At 44.1% G+C, this 19,775-nt stretch overlaps 1 protein-coding gene across 2 annotated transcripts in view; it reads right to left on the bottom strand.

The window, feature by feature from the left end:
* Window positions 1–13,129: 13,129 nt before the first annotated feature.
* Window positions 13,130–19,775, bottom strand: part of LOC139749741 (homeobox protein aristaless-like) — a 297,440-nt gene continuing 290,794 nt past the window's right edge. For both annotated transcript variants that reach the window (XM_071663980.1, XM_071664066.1), the window contains exon 4: window positions 13,130–13,885. In XM_071663980.1, coding sequence (XP_071520081.1) covers window positions 13,235–13,885 — 651 coding nt within the window. In that variant the 3' untranslated portion in view covers window positions 13,130–13,234. The remainder of the gene's footprint in view (window positions 13,886–19,775) is intronic.

The raw sequence follows: 19,775 nt of genomic DNA, 5'->3' as shown, positions 1-19,775 counted from the left end.
TCTGACGTAAAAACAATTGTCACTGTTGTCACAAGACGAAATCGGCTCGGTGCTTCTCTTTCGCACCATGATGAGTTGGGTCGCTGATCTTTAGTGTCGTATTGCAAGGTTCACTGTCGTAGTGCAGCTAGTCGCTGCTTTTTTCACATCATGCTGCAATGAGTTGTTTTTCATTCGTGTATTATCAGAGTCGCTACACCTTTGTGTTGTACTGCAGCGGTACGTTGTTTATTGTATGAGGTGCTCTACCGTGCTCACCGCTACTTGTGCGCAAGACGTGGTCGGTGCCAGTCAATACCTCGGGCTGGGTGGGTCTAGTTCACATACCAGACTTGTCAGTGAAGTTCTCTTGCCATCGCACCACTCGTCATATACCTAAGATCAATAGCTCAGTCTATCCTGTATCCTGCCCTATGATGTGTGTCTGTAGAATCACTGATCACTACAGGGTGGGACACATCTTGTCAGCTAGAAATAATGCTGATATTATTGTCATGTTCAGAGAGCAATAAACTTGGGCAGTATTAGAATCGCAAGCGTTATCTTTAAAGAGCCTTAATACCGTCTTGTTATTGCCTCCTACACATGAGCACTGCTATTGTCACTGCACCATGCAAGAATCTCGCTATCTGTTCTTTTTTTTTGGGGTTCTATCATCACATAAATGTACAGCAGTTCCACCACAGGTGTTTCCTGCAATGTTCCATCATCACTGTGCCATTGCAACAGCCCCATCATCAGTGCCTCATTGTAACAGGCCCCAATCATCGCTGCGTCGTGCAAAAGGTCTATCATATCTGGAACGTAGGAAAGTGTATTCATCACTTTACCACGCAACAGGTCCATCGTCACTCCGCCAAGGGAAATTACGTTGGCGGTACAGCACGATATAGTTTCATCATCATCATCATCGTACCATGCAACTGTTCTGTGCTCACTGCAGTAAGGAGCAGTTCCATCTTTAAGGCACCATGCAAGAAAAAGTTCCACTAAGCTCACTGCACCATGCAGCATATACAGCATTACTGCAGCATGCAACATCACCGTCACGGCCACCATGCAACAGTTCCTGCAAGACGGTAAAGCTAACCGTTCATTGTACAGTTTTACTCCAGTAAGAAGGTAGCTTAATCGTCTACTTGCTTTCATCAAGACACCATAACCTCTGCTTTCCTCACGCTGGCATCACGTGCTGCGGCTCAGCAGGACCTCATACTGACAATGAGTATTTTCGACTTAATAGCTTGATAAAAATGTCCATCCTATTAAGCCTTATCAAGATCTTCGTCCAGTTAAGGTTTTTTTTTTCTTACGCTACACGATTTAGTCTTTCGTGTTACTCAGTCCAGGTGACAAAGGGGATGGTAGACAGGACCAGTGTTTATCTTTTTTTTTTGTAACGCTTAATTTTGATTGGTGTATAAGGTTTTTAGATTTTCCAGTCATAGTCTTCAAGAGGCGTATTTTACGAACGTAGGAACCTCTATGTCACTTTTTTTTAATTGGGCATTTGTTTTATTGCCTCGATTGTCTTCTTTATATAGATTCAACCTTATGTTTTACGACTCTCTCTCTCTAACTTGAGGGATCAGGTATCATTACTCTCATGGCGCATGTTTGTTGAGTATAGACGCTTGCTGAATTACAGCGATGTGAAATATTATAACGCGATGGGGAGGATAAAACTTATGAATGAACGCCACAGATAATCGCCCACTTTAGAATGGAAATTTCCGGTAACATGCGACCTAGTTTTGATCAACTGGTCAGGTTTCGTGGCAAAGATATAACAGCGAATGAGTGGACGAAAAGGATCGAAGCTAGTGAACCAGACAGACCAATCGGAGATCAATACACCGAAGGGTCCAGTCAAGTGATCAATGCTTCCTTCCATACACAGTCTTGCATCCTCCTTTGTCTACTGATCCTGGAGGACATTTGTGAGGGTCAAAACGTTAAAAAGATATACCTCATCTTTAACCGTTTGTTTCTGCACGAGCACTGCTGTTCAAAAAAGGTTGCAGGTCATAACTGTTAGATAAACTATATGATTCATAATGAGACAAAGGATTGGGAGTTCATAAGAGAAATAAGTGATCTAGTTTCTGAGGAGGTGGAGGGAGGCCCTGCTATTCAAGAAGGTACAGCTCATACATAGTTTTCAGGTAAACTATATGATTCACAATGAGAGAAAGGATTGGCTGATTATAGATGTCAGGTACTTCACGTTACTTATAATGAGAGAAAGCACTGAGAGGTCATAGCTGGTAGGTAGACCATATACCCCATAACGAGAGAAGTGGTTGCCTGATCATCGCTGTTAGGTAAACCACATGACTGGTAACGAGCTGTTGGGTAAACCATATGATTCATAATGAGAGAAAAGTCCGTATGACAAAGATTTGTGAAGACAGGATCATCCTTTTCTTTGCCCGACGTTCAATATTATTACAAACACAGACATCTATGGCCACAAGTTTATCTAAACATGCTAATGATACGAGATGTGAAGTAAAATGAATTGTGTATGGCTAGACTTGAATGCAGTACAGTCTACATAACAACAACACCTCTTCCTCATTTGCATGCGTTTTAGCATTTCTGTGTTGCATTCATATCCTTGACAGGCTCGAGGCACTAGAGACAGAAGTTGTCACCGAGGCCATACACTAAATGAAACGTATAGCTGTTATGATGAGGCGGGATACACTGGATAGATTGGAATTCAGAATGCCAAATCTTAGATGAGTAAGGAAAGAAGCAAACGTTAGACAAATCATGAAATGTACACACACACACACACACACACACACACAAACGGGAGGGCGGGACATCAAAATTGTGGGAATCAGAAAAGGTTAAAGAGCAGACAAACCCCATCACCAACAGAAAGGGCAACTGGAGGTAATGTGTATGAACACGGATGGGTAAGAGCTGGAGTTTAGGAACACATTAGTGTTATCCAGATATCAATAGAGACGTGGAAGCAAAACTTTTGCTAAGTAAGATAACATCTGACCTTAATCTTTCTGAAGGCATGTGTGGCATCAAGGAGGGAATAGAGAGAATCTAAAAGCGGGAGGGAATAAACCCTTTTGATAAAAGACAGCTTAAAGCCCACTGTGAATAGAGGAACTATGGGAAAGACTCGTATCATAATGCTGAAGATTTTCAATCCTTCAGATCTTTATGATCGAGCCGAACGAATCCCCGGCGTAAACAAAGAAGGTATGTTCAGGACGGCTCAAGGAGCAGCGAGACACGAAACTTCTCAGAGATGGTAAAGCTGTAATGATGGCAATTTCTATTATAAAGGAAGAGACCAGGAGAATCCTGGTGGAGATCCTCGTGGAGATAAGGAGTCGTGGAGAGCACGTGAATAAGCACACTTGGAAACAGTGGTCCTAATACACCGTCATTACTCGATCTTATCTACAAATATGATTTTTATCATGGACACCGAAAATATCATATGTAATTCGCTACTTGGAGGGGGAGAGGGGAGGGAAAAAAAAAAAAGAGTGATCATGTTGTGCTAGGATATGACCACGTGGTTAAAAAAGAACCTAAAAGCAAGATCACACAGAGGAGGAGGAGAAAAAGAACCTAAAAGCAAGATCACACAGAGGAGGAGGAGCAGCAGTCGTGGAAACCATTGCACAGGGTTGAGGAAATTTTCTGAGGAATTAACCTCGGCAATGGAATCCACCTTGAGCTAAAATATACAACATTTGATATGGAAGGTTTGGTGAAGACTATGTAGGAGATAGTACCTAGGACACCAATTGTGTCGAGGGTGAGGGGGAATGAGGGATAGAATTTGAAGAAAGATGATAAAAGATGTTAAAAATCAAAAGAAACTTTGGGTATATGAAGGAGGAAATATAGTTGGGGCGAATGTCAGCCAGCATTTCTTTTATATTTACTCAACGACCAATTTCTTTGATGGAATCTTGGTGTTACCCCGGTCTTTATTACCCTGGAGTTCTTTCTGAAGACTTCTGTGAACCGAGGTTGCACTACTTTCAGTAGCATGTAAATGTTAGACTCCTTTGTTGTGAGACGTTCTTTGACGACACTGTACTCCCAGCGATATAGCCATACTGAAGGTGAGTGTTCACTCCCGTTGTAACTTCGAGTAGGCACAGTCCGGTCACATTTGAGGGATACAGTATATATAAGGGAACGAGGAATAATAACTGCATGGTAAGGAGGGAAGGGCAGAAAAAAGAGAGATTCAGAGAGAAGAGCTGTTGAAGACGATGGGAAAAAAATGAATGATACATACGATAGTGTGTTCACGCTGGTGGACACCATAACCCCAGTACCAGCGAGATGGATTGGCGAGGAGGAGGACCACCACCTGGAGGGTAATGAAATCATCAGGAGCGACAAAAGCAGATTATCAACGGGGTCATGATCCGTGTAAGGCTCATGATCTTGCATAAGTCACTTCATGTCTGTTGAGAGTGTACAGAAATGCTTAGCAGGCCACATGGAATTGTTCAAAAAATCGACGAAATAGGATATAATACTAAGGGAGTAGGAGAGAGGAAGTGTTGGTGTCTATCTTCGAAATGGGAAAAATTGGATAAGACGCTGAAGTACAGATGGAAGTATCTTTGACGTGTTCAGTCTGTAAAACAGTGGAAATGTTACTGAAAGGAATTGGATGATTAACTGCAATAGAGAAACTAAAGCATGCGAGATACAAAGCTAGTTCAGAGAGAGGAGGCTGTAAATATCAAAATCTTTTAGAATTCTGTGACAGTTTTTTTTCTGTTTCAGGCAAAACAGATGGATGGGTGGATTGTGTGATTTTTTGGGGGCTGTCAAATGGTATATGACAGTATACTCCATAGGAGGAGGATAGATGACCTGATTCTTCGATCAGGCGTAAGAGGGAAGCACCTTCGATGGATAGAATATTATCTTAATTGGAGACAATAGAGGACGCATGTCAAAGTAGTATCATTCGAAATGGATTGGGGTTCCGGGTAATTGTTCTAAGGCTCCATGTCACTAACGTATTTGGATTAGATATCATATTATAGAAGGTTTGCAGGGGATGATTTAGTCAAGAGACATGTAAAGATTGCGGAGGAAAGTATGAACCTACAAAGGGACTTAGATAAGCTCCTTGGTGTTTGGGATATGGTTCATAGAGTTCAACGCAAGTACATGTAGAATAAGGAAGATGTGACACACTGAAAGAAACCCTCGAGATGAAATGAATACAGTTTATGAAATGTAACAGGTCAAATGAGTCTCTCTGTGAGCGGGACTTTGGGTTACCTAACCTGTCGCCAAATATTAGAACTGTTCATGAATGCATTGAAAAGGGAGATGTTTGACAAGTTATTTACGGCATGTTTTAGCCCGAGGTTAGAATATGCTTCTCAAGTTTGTAGACATATTTCCAAACTTAGTATCGTCCTCGAATTATGATGTTTTACAATGCAGTCAATGATATATAAGAGATAGAGAAACGGCCCTTGGACTGATCCCTGTGGCACACCACTTGTTACGTCTAACCATCCAGAAGTTTGACCTTTAATTACTCCTCTTTGTCTACGGCCGGTCAGCCAATTTCCTAACCATCGAATTACAACCCCATCCACACCATGTGACTTAACTTTTGTTTGTAGCCTTTGATATGGAACTATATCGAATATCTTTTTTTGAAAATCGAAGTAGATGACATCAACTGCTGTACTTTCATCATGCAAGTTGAGAATATGAAAGAAATCGAGTAGATTTGTCAGACAAGAACGATAATTGGACGATAATTACCAGCCAGTGATTCATTACCTTTTTTTTGATGTTGATGGTAGTGTTAGTTGTGGCGGTGAAAGCTGCTTCACCGATCCTGATGATGTAGAAGGTGGCGGTGGCACTGATGGTAATTATAGTTTGGATGATGTTGATGTTAACGATGTTAACAGAAGGTGGTAGTGGCGGCGGCAGCAGTGGGCATCATAGTGGTGGAAGTAGTGGTAGCAGTGGGCATCATAGTGGTGGAAGTGGTGGTAGCAGTGGGCATCATAGTGGTGGAAGTAGTGGTAGCAGTGGGCATCATAGTGGTGGAAGTGGTGGTAGCAGTGGGCATCATAGTAGTGGAAGTGGTGGTAGCAGTGGGCATCATAGTGGTGGAAGTAGTGGTAGCAGTGGGCATCATAGTGGTGGAAGTGGTGGTAGCAGTGGGCATCATAGTAGTGGTGGTGGCGGTGTGTATCATACTGGTGGTAGTGGCTGTTATGATGGTCGAGTTTATGAAGGTCATAACTCCCTCTGTGTGTGTGTGGGGGGAGGTGACGAATAGCATACGACACTGATGACACTGGAACGAATGGTAGCGTCATTGTCAAGACACTCGGGGCGGGCGACGGAGGAGGGGGGATACCGGGTGAAGCATAGGTATTTTCCGCTCTCAGCAATCTAGAACGAGTCATCATCAACCGAGCTACTTACACTGCTGGCTGTCACCACACACACACACACACACACATACCCCGCCCCACACACACACACACACACACTCTGGATCTGGTTTTCACAGAAGAGCAATTGCTCTACTGACATTTCGCCATTTCTACGGGTCCTCTAACCCTATTGGTTGGTGTTATTGTGTCATTCAGTGACTCACGCTGTTGTTATTGGCTGTTAGTATACCTCCTCCTTCCCTCGAACAGCTAAACTGTGGAATTCGTTTTCCTTCTTTTTGTCCTTCGTCATATAACCTTTTCTTCCATTAAAAGTCAGGGTCTACAGACACTTGACATCCCCATATTGCCGACCCCATATCAATTTCTACTTTCTTCTTTTTCTTTATTCTTTCCCACGAGATGGCCTTGACTGAGGCATATTGCCTCGGCCATGTCGGTACATACTGAAAATGATAATTCTCTCTTCGTTGCCACTATGCTCATCTTCCGTTTCCTCTGTTCCCAACATTCACTCATTATACTGGCTCATTATCCTCCTCCACCTTCGTCTTTCTCTTACCACGCTCTAGTTCATCACACAACTTGCCCCCGCTTCCACCAACTCCTCTTTCGTGTTAGCTCGGCTTACATATATATATATATATATATATATATATATATATATATATATATATATATATATATATATATATACGAGCCTTTTATTTATATATATATATATATATATATATATATATATATATATATATATATATATATATATATATATATATATATGGTGATAACTTCCACAGGTGGGTGATGATTCACACGAGTGGGTGATAATTTCCACGTGTGGGTGATAACTTCCACACGTGGGTGACAACTTCCATACGTGGGTGATAACTTCCACACGTGGGTGACAACTTCCATACGTGGGTGATAACTTCCACACGTGGGTGACAACTTCCATACGTGGGTGATAACTTCCACACGTGGGTGACAACTTCCATACGTGGGTGATAACTTCCACACGTGGGTGACAACTTCCATACGTGGGTGATAACTTCCACACGTGGGTGACAACTTCCATACGTGGGTGATAACTTCCACACGTGGGTGACAACTTCCATACGTGGGTGATAACTTCTGCAGGTGGGTGATAACTTCCACACGTGGGTGACAACTTCTGCAGGTGGGTGATAACTTCCACACGTGGGTGACAACTTCTGCAGGTGGGTGATAACTTCCACACGTGGGTGACAACTTCCATACGTGGGTGATAACTTCCACAGGTGGGTGATGATTCACACGAGTGGGTGATAATTTCCACGTGTGGGTGATAACTTCCACACGTGGGTGACAACTTCCATACGTGGGTGATAACTTCCACAGGTGGGTGATGATTCACACGAGTGGGTGATAATTTCCACGTGTGGGTGATAACTTCCACACGTGGGTGACAACTTCCATACGTGGGTGATAACTTCCACAGGTGGGTGATGATTCACACGAGTGGGTGATAATTTCCACGTGTGGGTGATAACTTCTGCAGGTGGGTGATAACTTCCTAGGGGTGGGTGACAACTTCCATACGTGGGTGATAACTTCTGCAGGTGGGTGATAACTTCCACAGGTGGGTGATGATTCACACGAGTGGGTGATAATTTCCACGTGTGGGTGATAACTTCCACACGTGGGTGACAACTTCTGCAGGTGGGTGATAACTTCCACGGGGGTGGGTGACAACTTCTGCAGGTGGGTGATAACTTCCACAGGTGGGTGATGATTCACACGAGTGGGTGATAATTTCCACGTGTGGGTGATAACTTCCTAGGGGTGGGTGACAACTTCCATACGTGGGTGATAACTTCTGCAGGTGGGTGATAACTTCCTAGGGGTGGGTGACAACTTCCATACGTGGGTGATAACTTCTGCAGGTGGGTGATAACTTCCTAGGGGTGGGTGACAACTTCCATACGTGGGTGATAACTTCCACACGTGGGTGACAACTTCCATACGTGGGTGATAACTTCCACGGGGGTGGGTGACAACTTCCATACGTGGGTGATAACTTCCACACGTGGGTGACAACTTCCATACGTGGGTGATAACTTCCACAGGTGGGTGATGATTCACACGAGTGGGTGATAACTTCCACGTGTGGGTGATAACTTCCACGGGGGTGGGTGACAACTTCCATACGTGGGTGATAACTTCCACGGGGGTGGGTGACAACTTCCATACGTGGGTGATAACTTCTGCAGGTGGGTGACAACTTCCACACGTGGGTGATAACTTCCTAGGGGTGGGTGACAACTTCCATACGTGGGTGATAACTTCCACACGTGGGTGACAACTTCCATACGTGGGTGATAACTTCTGCAGGTGGGTGATAACTTCCACACGTGGGTGACAACTTCCATACGTGGGTGATAACTTCCACACGTGGGTGACAACTTCCATACGTGGGTGATCACTTCCACAGGTGGGTGATGATTCACACGAGTGGGTGATAATTTCCACGTGTGGGTGATAACTTCCACGGGGGTGGGTGACAACTTCTGCAGGTGGGTGATAACTTCCACGGGGGTGGGTGACAACTTCCATACGTGGGTGATAACTTCCACACGTGGGTGACAACTTCCATACGTGGGTGATAACTTCCACACGTGGGTGACAACTTCTGCAGGTGGGTGATAACTTCCACACGTGGGTGACAACTTCCATACGTGGGTGATAACTTCCACACGTGGGTGACAACTTCCATACGTGGGTGATAACTTCCACACGTGGGTGACAACTTCCATACGTGGGTGATAACTTCCACACGTGGGTGACAACTTCCACACGTGGGTGACAACTTCTGCAGGTGGGTGATAACTTCCACACGTGGGTGACAACTTCCACACGTGGGTGACAACTTCCATACGTGGGTGATAACTTCCTAGGGGTGGGTGACAACTTCCATACGTGGGTGATAACTTCCACACGTGGGTGACAACTTCCATACGTGGGTGATAACTTCCACACGTGGGTGACAACTTCCATACGTGGGTGATAACTTCCACACGTGGGTGACAACTTCCATACGTGGGTGATAACTTCCTAGGGGTGGGTGACAACTTCCATACGTGGGTGATAACTTCCACACGTGGGTGACAACTTCCATACGTGGGTGATAACTTCCACACGTGGGTGACAACTTCCATACGTGGGTGATAACTTCCACACGTGGGTGACAACTTCCATACGTGGGTGATAACTTCCACACGTGGGTGACAACTTCCATACGTGGGTGATAACTTCCACACGTGGGTGACAACTTCCATACGTGGGTGATAACTTCCACGGGGGTGGGTGACAACTTCCATACGTGGGTGATAACTTCCACACGTGGGTGACAACTTCCATACGTGGGTGATAACTTCCACACGTGGGTGACAACTTCCATACGTGGGTGATAACTTCCACACGTGGGTGACAACTTCCATACGTGGGTGATAACTTCCACACGTGGGTGACAACTTCCATACGTGGGTGATAACTTCCACACGTGGGTGACAACTTCCATACGTGGGTGATAACTTCCACACGTGGGTGACAACTTCCATACGTGGGTGATAACTTCCACGGGGGTGGGTGACAACTTCCATACGTGGGTGATAACTTCCACACGTGGGTGACAACTTCCATACGTGGGTGATCACTTCCACAGGTGGGTGATGATTCACACGAGTGGGTGATAATTTCCACGGGTGGGTGATAACTTCCACAGGTGGGTGATGATTCACACGAGTGGGTGATAATTTCCACGGGTGGGTGGTGGGTGACAACTTCCATACGTGGGTGATAACTTCCACACGTGGGTGACAACTTCCATACGTGGGTGATAACTTCCACGGGGGTGGGTGACAACTTCCATACGTGGGTGATAACTTCCACACGTGGGTGACAACTTCCATACGTGGGTGATAACTTCCACACGTGGGTGACAACTTCTGCAGGTGGGTGATAACTTCCACACGTGGGTGACAACTTCCATACGTGGGTGATAACTTCCACACGTGGGTGACAACTTCTGCAGGTGGGTGATAACTTCCACACGTGGGTGACAACTTCCATACGTGGGTGATAACTTCCACACGTGGGTGACAACTTCCATACGTGGGTGATAACTTCCACACGTGGGTGACAACTTCCATACGTGGGTGATAACTTCTGCAGGTGGGTGATAACTTCCACACGTGGGTGACAACTTCCATACGTGGGTGATAACTTCCACGGGGGTGGGTGACAACTTCTGCAGTCTGTATATCAGTGCTGTGGGTTGCTCTTTGGCAACTCTGTTGTAGAGCTTAAGGATTTTAGAAGAGAGGACTTTGTGAGTGACTGGCTTTACTGCTGACTATGAAGTTGGCTAACAACTAATTATCACATGTGGAGGGTGGTGTCAAGATACTTTGTATGATGATGTGCTGAGGGACAATGCCAAATGCTTTGTTGATGTCTCTGTAGCCAACGAAACTCTATGGGAGGGGAATTTGTGGTTGGTTGAAACAGTGTACGATATGTCGCGTAAGGTCTGTGAGTAATGTGGTAGTGGAGTGACTGGGTGGTTTATGGACGTGTTGTGTAGGTGAGAGTGAGGCATGTTTAATTCTGCTGTGAATCATTTCTTCGAAGAGTATGGATGTCGAAGACGAGAGTGATATAGCGCAGTAAGAAGAACAGGAAGCGTTGGGTGGTTTAAGGTTTAAGGAATGGCATCTATATCGGAAAGTGACCATATGTTAGTGTTCTTGTTGCGTAGCCAGGAGCGGGTGAAGGTGCACCTGGATTTCACCTGGGCTGAAGCGTTTGATGTGAAAGTCTGACACACTGACAGGGCTTGTTGCAGGAGAGTAACTTAAGGTCTTAATTCTGGTGTTTTTGTCGATGAGAAGAAAGGGTGGGTGGGTCAGCAGTTGTTTCTGGATTGATCTTGTGGAGGTTTTTTATGACCTTCCTGTTAAAGAGTGTGGTGGAGTTGTGGCTGATTTTTGAGTAATGCTGCAGGGGAATGATTGTATTTTCCTTGGGAGAAGGGACGTCTTTAGACTGGAATAGAGGAGCTTCATATGTAAGAGCTGAAGTTGATGCAGAAGGTGATAATCTTCGTTTATAAGCGCCAGAGTTGGTTGCTGTTGGTTTAGTGGTTCATTGTGCTGAGGCAGGAATCCCAGTTTACAATTTGTCTCTCAGTGATTATGTTAATGATGGCCTTGTGTAGCGTTTGGATTCGTTCTGTGGTTTCAGTTGAGATGGTGTGTGGTTTCGTCTGTGGTGGTTTCTCAGTTTTATGAGGTATACAACTCATAGAGAGAGGTTTGGTATATATATATATATATATATATATATATATATATATATATATATATATATATATATATTTATATCCTTGTGGTATATGATTTTTTTGCTGGCTTGATGATGATGATGTACTGTGACAGATCATGATACACAGATGGGTATACACCTGCAGTGAGGTCTTGCAGCGTGGATTTCATGTGCTATGCGAACAATGATCAATCTGCTTTCCGGTAGTTTGTGTACGTTCATTTGCTGGCTATGTGGCTTGGATGGCTTATGTGTAAAGTTATCAGAATGGCTAAAGGAATAGAAAGAGATTTGATCTGATATACTCCGATGCTTGTTTGCATAAGTTCATGGCTGCTGGAGATGGCGGAATTGGAGTCATATTGGATGGGCTGCGTTGCTTGAGGATGCTGAATGGGTGCAGTTAATCTATACTAGTTTGCCTCGGGAAAATGTTGTGTGTGATGTTAATTCCTGCAGGATGGCGGTTATTGAAATCTCCACATAGGTAGATTACGTGCATTTTGTCACGTTCTGCCATTGGAGAGTATCTAGGAGGACAGGTGGAAGTAGTTGAAGTAAGTGCTGTGAAATTTCAGTTTTAAGGATTTGTATTTCAAGAATGTTTTTTTTTCTTACTGTTTGTGATCCACTCTGCGCTTGAAGTTGTGTGTGTGTGAATTGCATGTCGTGTTATAAAATTTCCTCCTAGTCCAGAATGCTGTCTTCCCTTAGTATTGAGTTTATATAGAAAGGGTCTGGTCGCTAAACAACTGCTGTACAGCTCTACACCGACCGACCCTTTCTCTTAATGGTACGTTATCAGGCAAGAGGAAGGAGTGAAACACCACATCATACTGTAAAACTGTATTGAAATAAGAACACAGTACACTATGATACATGCGCACCACTGGGACGGGTGAGTGGTCTAGAGACGCCCCAGTTCGTTGCTTCGACACCATCATCGACACTTAGTTAACAGACTTACACTATGGTTGAGGTACTTACAAGGTACATACACTACATTAGTATTGTTAGCACGGTTTACGGACGGAGTCAGTTACGACAAGGGTGAATATAAAACAAATATTGCAATGCGAAGAATTCACAAGAAGCACCTTAAGTGACGGGCTAGAGCGTTACAGAAAAATAACGATGAGAGTAGATGCAGGGTCTCCTGGCAGCAGGCACCCTAACCCTACTGGCTCAACAACCAAACCCCCACCGTTAACACTCATCGTTCTATCGTTACCTGGCTAACCACTGCCTCACAATGCGCTACAGTACTAATGCATTGTTCCTGTGCAAGCTCGAACCACTGTCGCATAACTTATTGCATTATTTCCCCTCCTCCTCCTCCTCCTCCCTCTCCTTTGTCACTGTGATTATTTCGCTTCTGCAGCGCCAGGACGGGCGTGGGCATGGCATGTGAGGTATGACAATCGCCGGATTCAGGTGACCACATCGCCGTGTTTTCGCTGCATTTCGAGGCGAAGTTCATGCTCGCGAGCTCTCAGTCGCAGCTCAGCGATGGACGACGCCCGACGGTCTTGATCGACCCCACTTGTGGGGACGGGCGAAGGCGAGGAGCGCCCCCGCGTGTTGCCACTCACCCGAGGGGGTTCCGGGGGCGTGACGGGAGGTGGCGGGGCCACTAGAGGCGGCTGCAGTGCTGGCACGGAGGCCAACAGGGCTGCGTAGTCTGACTCCGGTAGCTTGGGTCTGGACGAGAGACCAGCCAGGAGGTGCGTGAAGGAGGGTGGGTAGTGATGCTGGGGTAAGAGGCCAGCGCGGTACTGGTGCAAGTCCCGCAGTCCAGACATTCCTGCCAGGTAACCGGCTCCAGGTAGGAGCTGTGCCGCTGCCGCCTGCAGGTAGGAAGAGGGCAGTCTGGACGCCGAAGGAGGTAAAATTGGCGGCGAGTCGAAAGCGGGAGGCTTCCTGAGGTAGCCGAGACCGGCGAAGGGACTGGAGATGGTGGGTGGCAGGGCGGGGTTCTGGAGTGGCAGAGGCGCTGACGGAGGGAAGGCTCCGTACGGATGTGATGATGGACCGACCTTCTCCTGTTTCCTCCACTTGGCCCGTCGGTTCTGGAACCACACCTGCCATAAGAAGAAGTACTGATTAGGGCGTGTTGACACGGGAGGTCGATATATGTAAGTGTGCAGTAAAACTTTAATAAGAATATTCTAGAAACACTTGAAATAGTATGAACAAGAAATTACTATCGTCTACTTATTGATCTTAGAATAATCACAGATAATACTAACACTACATTCTGGAACCATGTGATATACAGGGGTCGACGTGCTATCAATGGACAGAACCCGGGCATGTGAAGTGGCCGAAGTAAACCACGGAAAGTCTATGGGCCTATTGTAGACAGGGAACTGTGGTTCCGATGCATTACACATAACAATTATGGAATGATTGTGAGCGAGCGTGTCCTTTTTTCTTCGTCTGTTCCTGGCGCCTCTCGATAACGCAGGAAACAAAGAATAAGTGTATATATATTGTTGGGCTGTGAGAGCAAAAAAAAAAAAAGGAGCACCGAGAGCAATCACCTCAGCTAGTCACCACAAACATTCATGATCCGCATAACGAAACGAAAACGCTTCCAATAAAATCCCACCTGAACGTGCTCGGCCAATCATGTCTATGCACGAACACTTATCCCTCCAATGGAAACCACATCATCGTAAAAAACTAGCGGTAAAATGCTTATTTCAGTCACCTATATTCGCAGCAAACACCACACCTGACCACGTCAATAAAACAGGCTTTCTCATAAAATCTTCCTTTTTCCTTTTACATCGCAGAAAGTTATTTTCCTTTTTTTTTCCCCTAAACCTTCGAGATTCGTCGAGGAAACAGTGGATAAAAAGATATCTGAATTAGTACGTCAAATTTCGCTTGGTTTTAATGACTGTCTAGTGCAAGATCATCATTAGGCAGCAGCGCATGACATACCATACACGCCATAGGTTGCTAAATAAGCTAACGGAAGTGGAGCTCCATTAACGGGGGGCACAGAGTTTCACCCTCTTCCGGCAAGATGGCAAATAAAGTTCTGGGCTCCACATTTTTCGACCGATAATCTTAGTGTAAGAGCCTTTCAAATCATTACAAACCCAAGATGATTCGGATCATTTTCATGTAATTTGGAGATAAATGAGACAACTGAAATTTCTCGAGGAGCCAACCCTGTGCAGTAAATGCCTTTTATAATGAAGTAAATAGCTCAATTTTCGCGCAGTTTCCCCCCCACCCCCCCTGCGCAAACCTCACCGTCACCTCGATGAGCCCAAAAGCAACAACAACAGCAACAGAAGACAGGAACCCCCCCCCCCCCCCGCAGCCGTGATTCACCCCACCTGTTTTGACTGTGGGTTGAACGGAGGTGATTCACCGGTTATTTGAGCTAATAAAACTATCTGCGTAATGTGAATGCGCTGAAGAGATAATGAGGCGTCATGGCTTTTATAAAGTTGGAGCCTCCGTATCATCAGGACTTTACGTTGCATCACGGTTATCATCATGAATGGCTTCGCCTCCAAGACGTGAAACAGGAGTGGGATCTGAGTCCATAATAAAGCGTAATAACCGTCTCGGTAATATGATAAAAGGTCTCTCAAAATTAATCCCATCTCACTTTTTATGAGACGGAGGGTACAGACCTTTCCCGAAGACGCTGATCCAAAGGAGATAATGGCATAGGTAACTGGAGTAATTGTCTTCCCCCCTTCTCTCCCCCTTTGTTCTTCCTCCACCTCCTAAATGAACCAGTTTCCCGAGGTTCATCAGTAGATATTACGCCAAATGACAAACAGTAATGATACGACGAAGAGTGAGGTGGTAGGGGAAGAGGGAAGCCACAGGTCATATACGAGGTCACGCTAACACTTCTTTTTCCTTCTCTTTTTTTTTTCATGCCCGACCCGTTTTCGCTCAGATGACTCAGCTGTGGCTATCCATCAAGTCTGCTGGAGGAGGAGGAGGAGCCAGACGACGAGGCAGCCTAGTGGCTTCACCTCACCTCCCGGTAGCCTGACACCTGCTTATTAACCCACTCTCATGCTTATGCTTCATCACGGCAGCCAAATTCCTGTTATTAACGGCGGTGTATCGAAAACTGTTGATAACGTCGATATCCTCTGTGTTCCGCGCATTCCTTCCAATATATATATATATATATATATATATATATATATATATATATATATTATATATTCATTTTGCTTAGTCGCTGTCTCCTAATATATATATATATATATATATATATATATATATATATATATATATATAGATATATATATATATATATATATATATATCAAATTCAATGGTAAAAGTAGCTAGAATCATTAAATTAGCAAAGGATGTGTAGATCCAATGAGGCAGTTCATAAACCCTGCTATTTGTTTTCCAAAAACGAGTCATAATTAGTTCCTTTCACACTATAAACTTCCTAAGATATCTACGATGGTCCTATAAACTTTGTAGAAGTACAAAAAAAGAGTAAGATTAACCTAAAGTCTTGAGAAAACATATAGAAGAAAATGAATATGCACTAAAAAAAAATGTCTAATCTTGTAGATCTTTAAAACAATTTCCAACGTAAATACTTCTTAAGACAACTGCAAATAATTCTTAAAAGAAGTGCGTTTAGAAACAGACTGAGATTGGTCGAGCCCTCATACGAACCAGTGGTGCACTGGTTTCTATATGGGTATATACGGCGCTTGAATGAATAGGAGTTCCTGTTCCCTCGGACCTCTTCTCAAGACTGAAAACACAGTCGCCTGTCATCAGGTGATCATCTTCAAGCGAGTGATTATTAATGACTTGAGAATAGTGCTTTGGCCACCCGTTCGCGCCCAGCGACGTACACATTCCGCCATTCGATATCTCTTAGGGTTTGCCTTACAGCCATCGCTCGTGGACTTGCATGGAAGACACGTCTGATAGTCTGAGGAAACTATATCCTTGACTTCAAACATATCTAATATTTCTCTTGGTACTGAATGTTACTCTAACCGAAACTTGTGCTGAACTACCTTTGGACTGTAGGTCACTCGTTGTCAGATGGGTATACTCGGCCAAACCACCTATTACCTGGGACCTCTTACATAACTGAGATGAACTGGGACACTCGAAGACTCTTTAGATAAAGAGGCTGTTGAACACATTACCGGATCCTCCATTTAGAAGTCTAAAAGCCGCAAATCATGAAGGAAATAAGTAGATCCGTTTGAAGAAACAGACGAGTGCAAATAGGCAGTATCAGATCTTCTTCCCATCAAAATGAAACACTACGTTAAGTGGAGCATACAACTGGGAGAAAGATGTCATTGCCAGGTCAAGGGTAATAATGGCGCTTTAACTTATTTGGAATTGCAATATGTATGAATTGCATATTGTGTTGCCAGACACACGAATGTCCACTAGAATACTGTGTCTTGGATTGTGTAAAGAAAAAAATGAGCCTTTCAGGGATAGGCTCTAACAATCCTTACAAGAAGTGGCATAACACACTGTTGATGAATGAGGAGATACCTGAAATTCTAAGACAGAATCTGCCTTTTGCCTCTGGTAAAAGAGTTTTACTATATGGAAAGACCACAAGCTAATGTAATTATTCAAATGTATAACAAATTATATTTTATAGATATCTGCCCAATAAGGTCTAACGTAGACACTCTGACCTATAATACTTTTTGAGCTATCGCTCATGGGGATGAGAGTAGACTGCGCAGAAGAATTCCCTGCTGTTAACGGCAAAATCGAAATCAAGGAAGCACCAATCATGCTTAGGATTCCCTTAGGTATTAATCACCAACTAGAGACAGACCTTTCAAACACCACCACCCTCCACCACCTGGGGACCATGAAGACGCACTTCATCAACAGGAAACCTCTCAAGAATGAGCCATTAACTGAAGGAATCGTTTCAGACACTAGGGATCACCAGAAGACCATTCAAGGAGCAGCTAGGGAGTCAAACATGCAACTGGTAACCACAAGTCTGGGGAGGAGACGTGGACGTTAGCAACCACAGCTGGCTACCAGGCGCCCACCACAATGTAACCGATCGATCACTGAAAATTATTCTGCCATAATTTGCCGAGGTGATTGCAAGCGCAAATGAAGGTCGACAAAGGCAGAGGCGAGTAAGCACGGATCGTACTTAAAGGAATGAGTGTTATTGTTTTTTTTTTTTTCTTCTTTTCATCTTTTTATTCAAAGTTCATGAATGTGATATTCCACTGACGAATAGGTAATCTGCATTCTTGTTGTGTAATTGACTTCGTGCAGCGACTCGATGCACTGCATTTAGAATGCTTTTAAAGTTCATTTATACGAAATTGATAATTATCTAATGCACTTCTTTTTTATATTTTTGTCTATGAACAATAACTATGGCATTACTAGCTTACTGGTTAGTTGGGTGACCGGTAGCTAGTTGATGAGCTGAAGCTACATATCCTAACTGGCAAAGTATATAGCTAGTTGCCTCCCCTCCTGTCTAATTGTTTAACTATCTAGCTGGCTGGTTGACTGGTTGGTTGGCTGGCTGGCAATTATCCCTTCTCCCCAAACTGACTAATGATATATCTGGTTAACTGACCTGCAGATGATCTGGTCATCTGAATAGCTAACCATTTGTGTATGTGGTGAAACATCTAGCTGGTGATTGGTGTCAGCTTTTTAGCTATCAATCTACCCGTACAAGAACAAGTAAACTACTGACTACAGTATGATAAACAGCCTCACACAGACCAGTAACCCACTGCAGTGTACCATTGTAGTTTACAATTGCTCCTGCCCATTTGAAGGTTGTAAACTTCAATACAACGTGAATAACATGCGTACGACCACTACATCAGTAAATTCGACCCGTCGTCTTCAAAACGGAAGCCCTCAAACTACGTCTGCAACAGCAACATAGCATAAACATTACACGTTCAACATCTTAATGAAGACGTAATAAGACTGAAACATTATCCTTACAAATAACAGAAGCCATGTGCATAAGAGATTCTAATTCCTTCATAAATCATCAAAGTACAGGAATAGCCAAGAGTTTACAATCATTCTCTACCGCATCCCTCAAAACGACCCCTCCTCTACCTCCAATGGCCTTTTCCAAGTGCAGAGACCTGAGGCAAATCCCTCTAAACCGTTGGCCTAACGGGTCTGACCCCCTACCGATCACACTACAGAGCATGAACTCCAAGGGAACGCGATCCAACAATCGATATATCATCTTCGTCTCCAGCATTCTCTTCTGTAATATTTCACGATGCGATTGATTCCTGTATTGTTCTTCCATTTATTCTGTATCATTTATGACAACATGACTCAAGATGGGCAGTGTTCAAGTGCCCGCGACGTCTCATGTATTTCAAGAACTGAAAATGAATAAAGGACATTCATTTTACACTTTATCTGATCAAGCAAAACCTGTGGTGAGAAAGATTGAAAAAATATCAAGAACAGAAAGCTAATGAATGTTAAGTAGGCATTGGTCTTTAATAAACAGTATATCAAAGAAAACATTCTGCCTGCTTATGCGAATATATATACAAGTCCTATCGATGATGCATAATCCCTCAAGTTTTTCGAACAAAGCCAATCGTTACAGCAGTACTTAATGTTTCTCAACAAACACATTCAAACCTATCTCATGCTGATGTTGATACAGATCCCCCTACATCATACTGGCTTCCCACTGTGTGTCGTAATATGCTAAAGAAGAGAGTGTCAGGCAAGGACGGTGGCATATGAACCCTCGTGCACTCTAGTGAGGAGCGTAGACCAAGCAGCTTGAAAGTAGTGTATAGCTTGAGATAGCCTGTAGATGTAGTCATGGGTGAGGAGAGTATTTAGTGCACTGACAACGGAAACGGTGGATATAGGCATGAACGAAGAGTGATGGACCATCATAGACGTTTCCATGAGAACTCTGGATCTACAGCAGGTATGACAAGA

Source organism: Panulirus ornatus, chromosome 1 (assembly GCF_036320965.1).
Source record: "Panulirus ornatus isolate Po-2019 chromosome 1, ASM3632096v1, whole genome shotgun sequence".
Lineage (NCBI taxonomy): Eukaryota > Metazoa > Arthropoda > Malacostraca > Decapoda > Palinuridae > Panulirus > Panulirus ornatus.
Note: the sequence above shows the minus strand (reverse complement) of the source record. Positions and strands in the feature narration are given on the sequence as shown.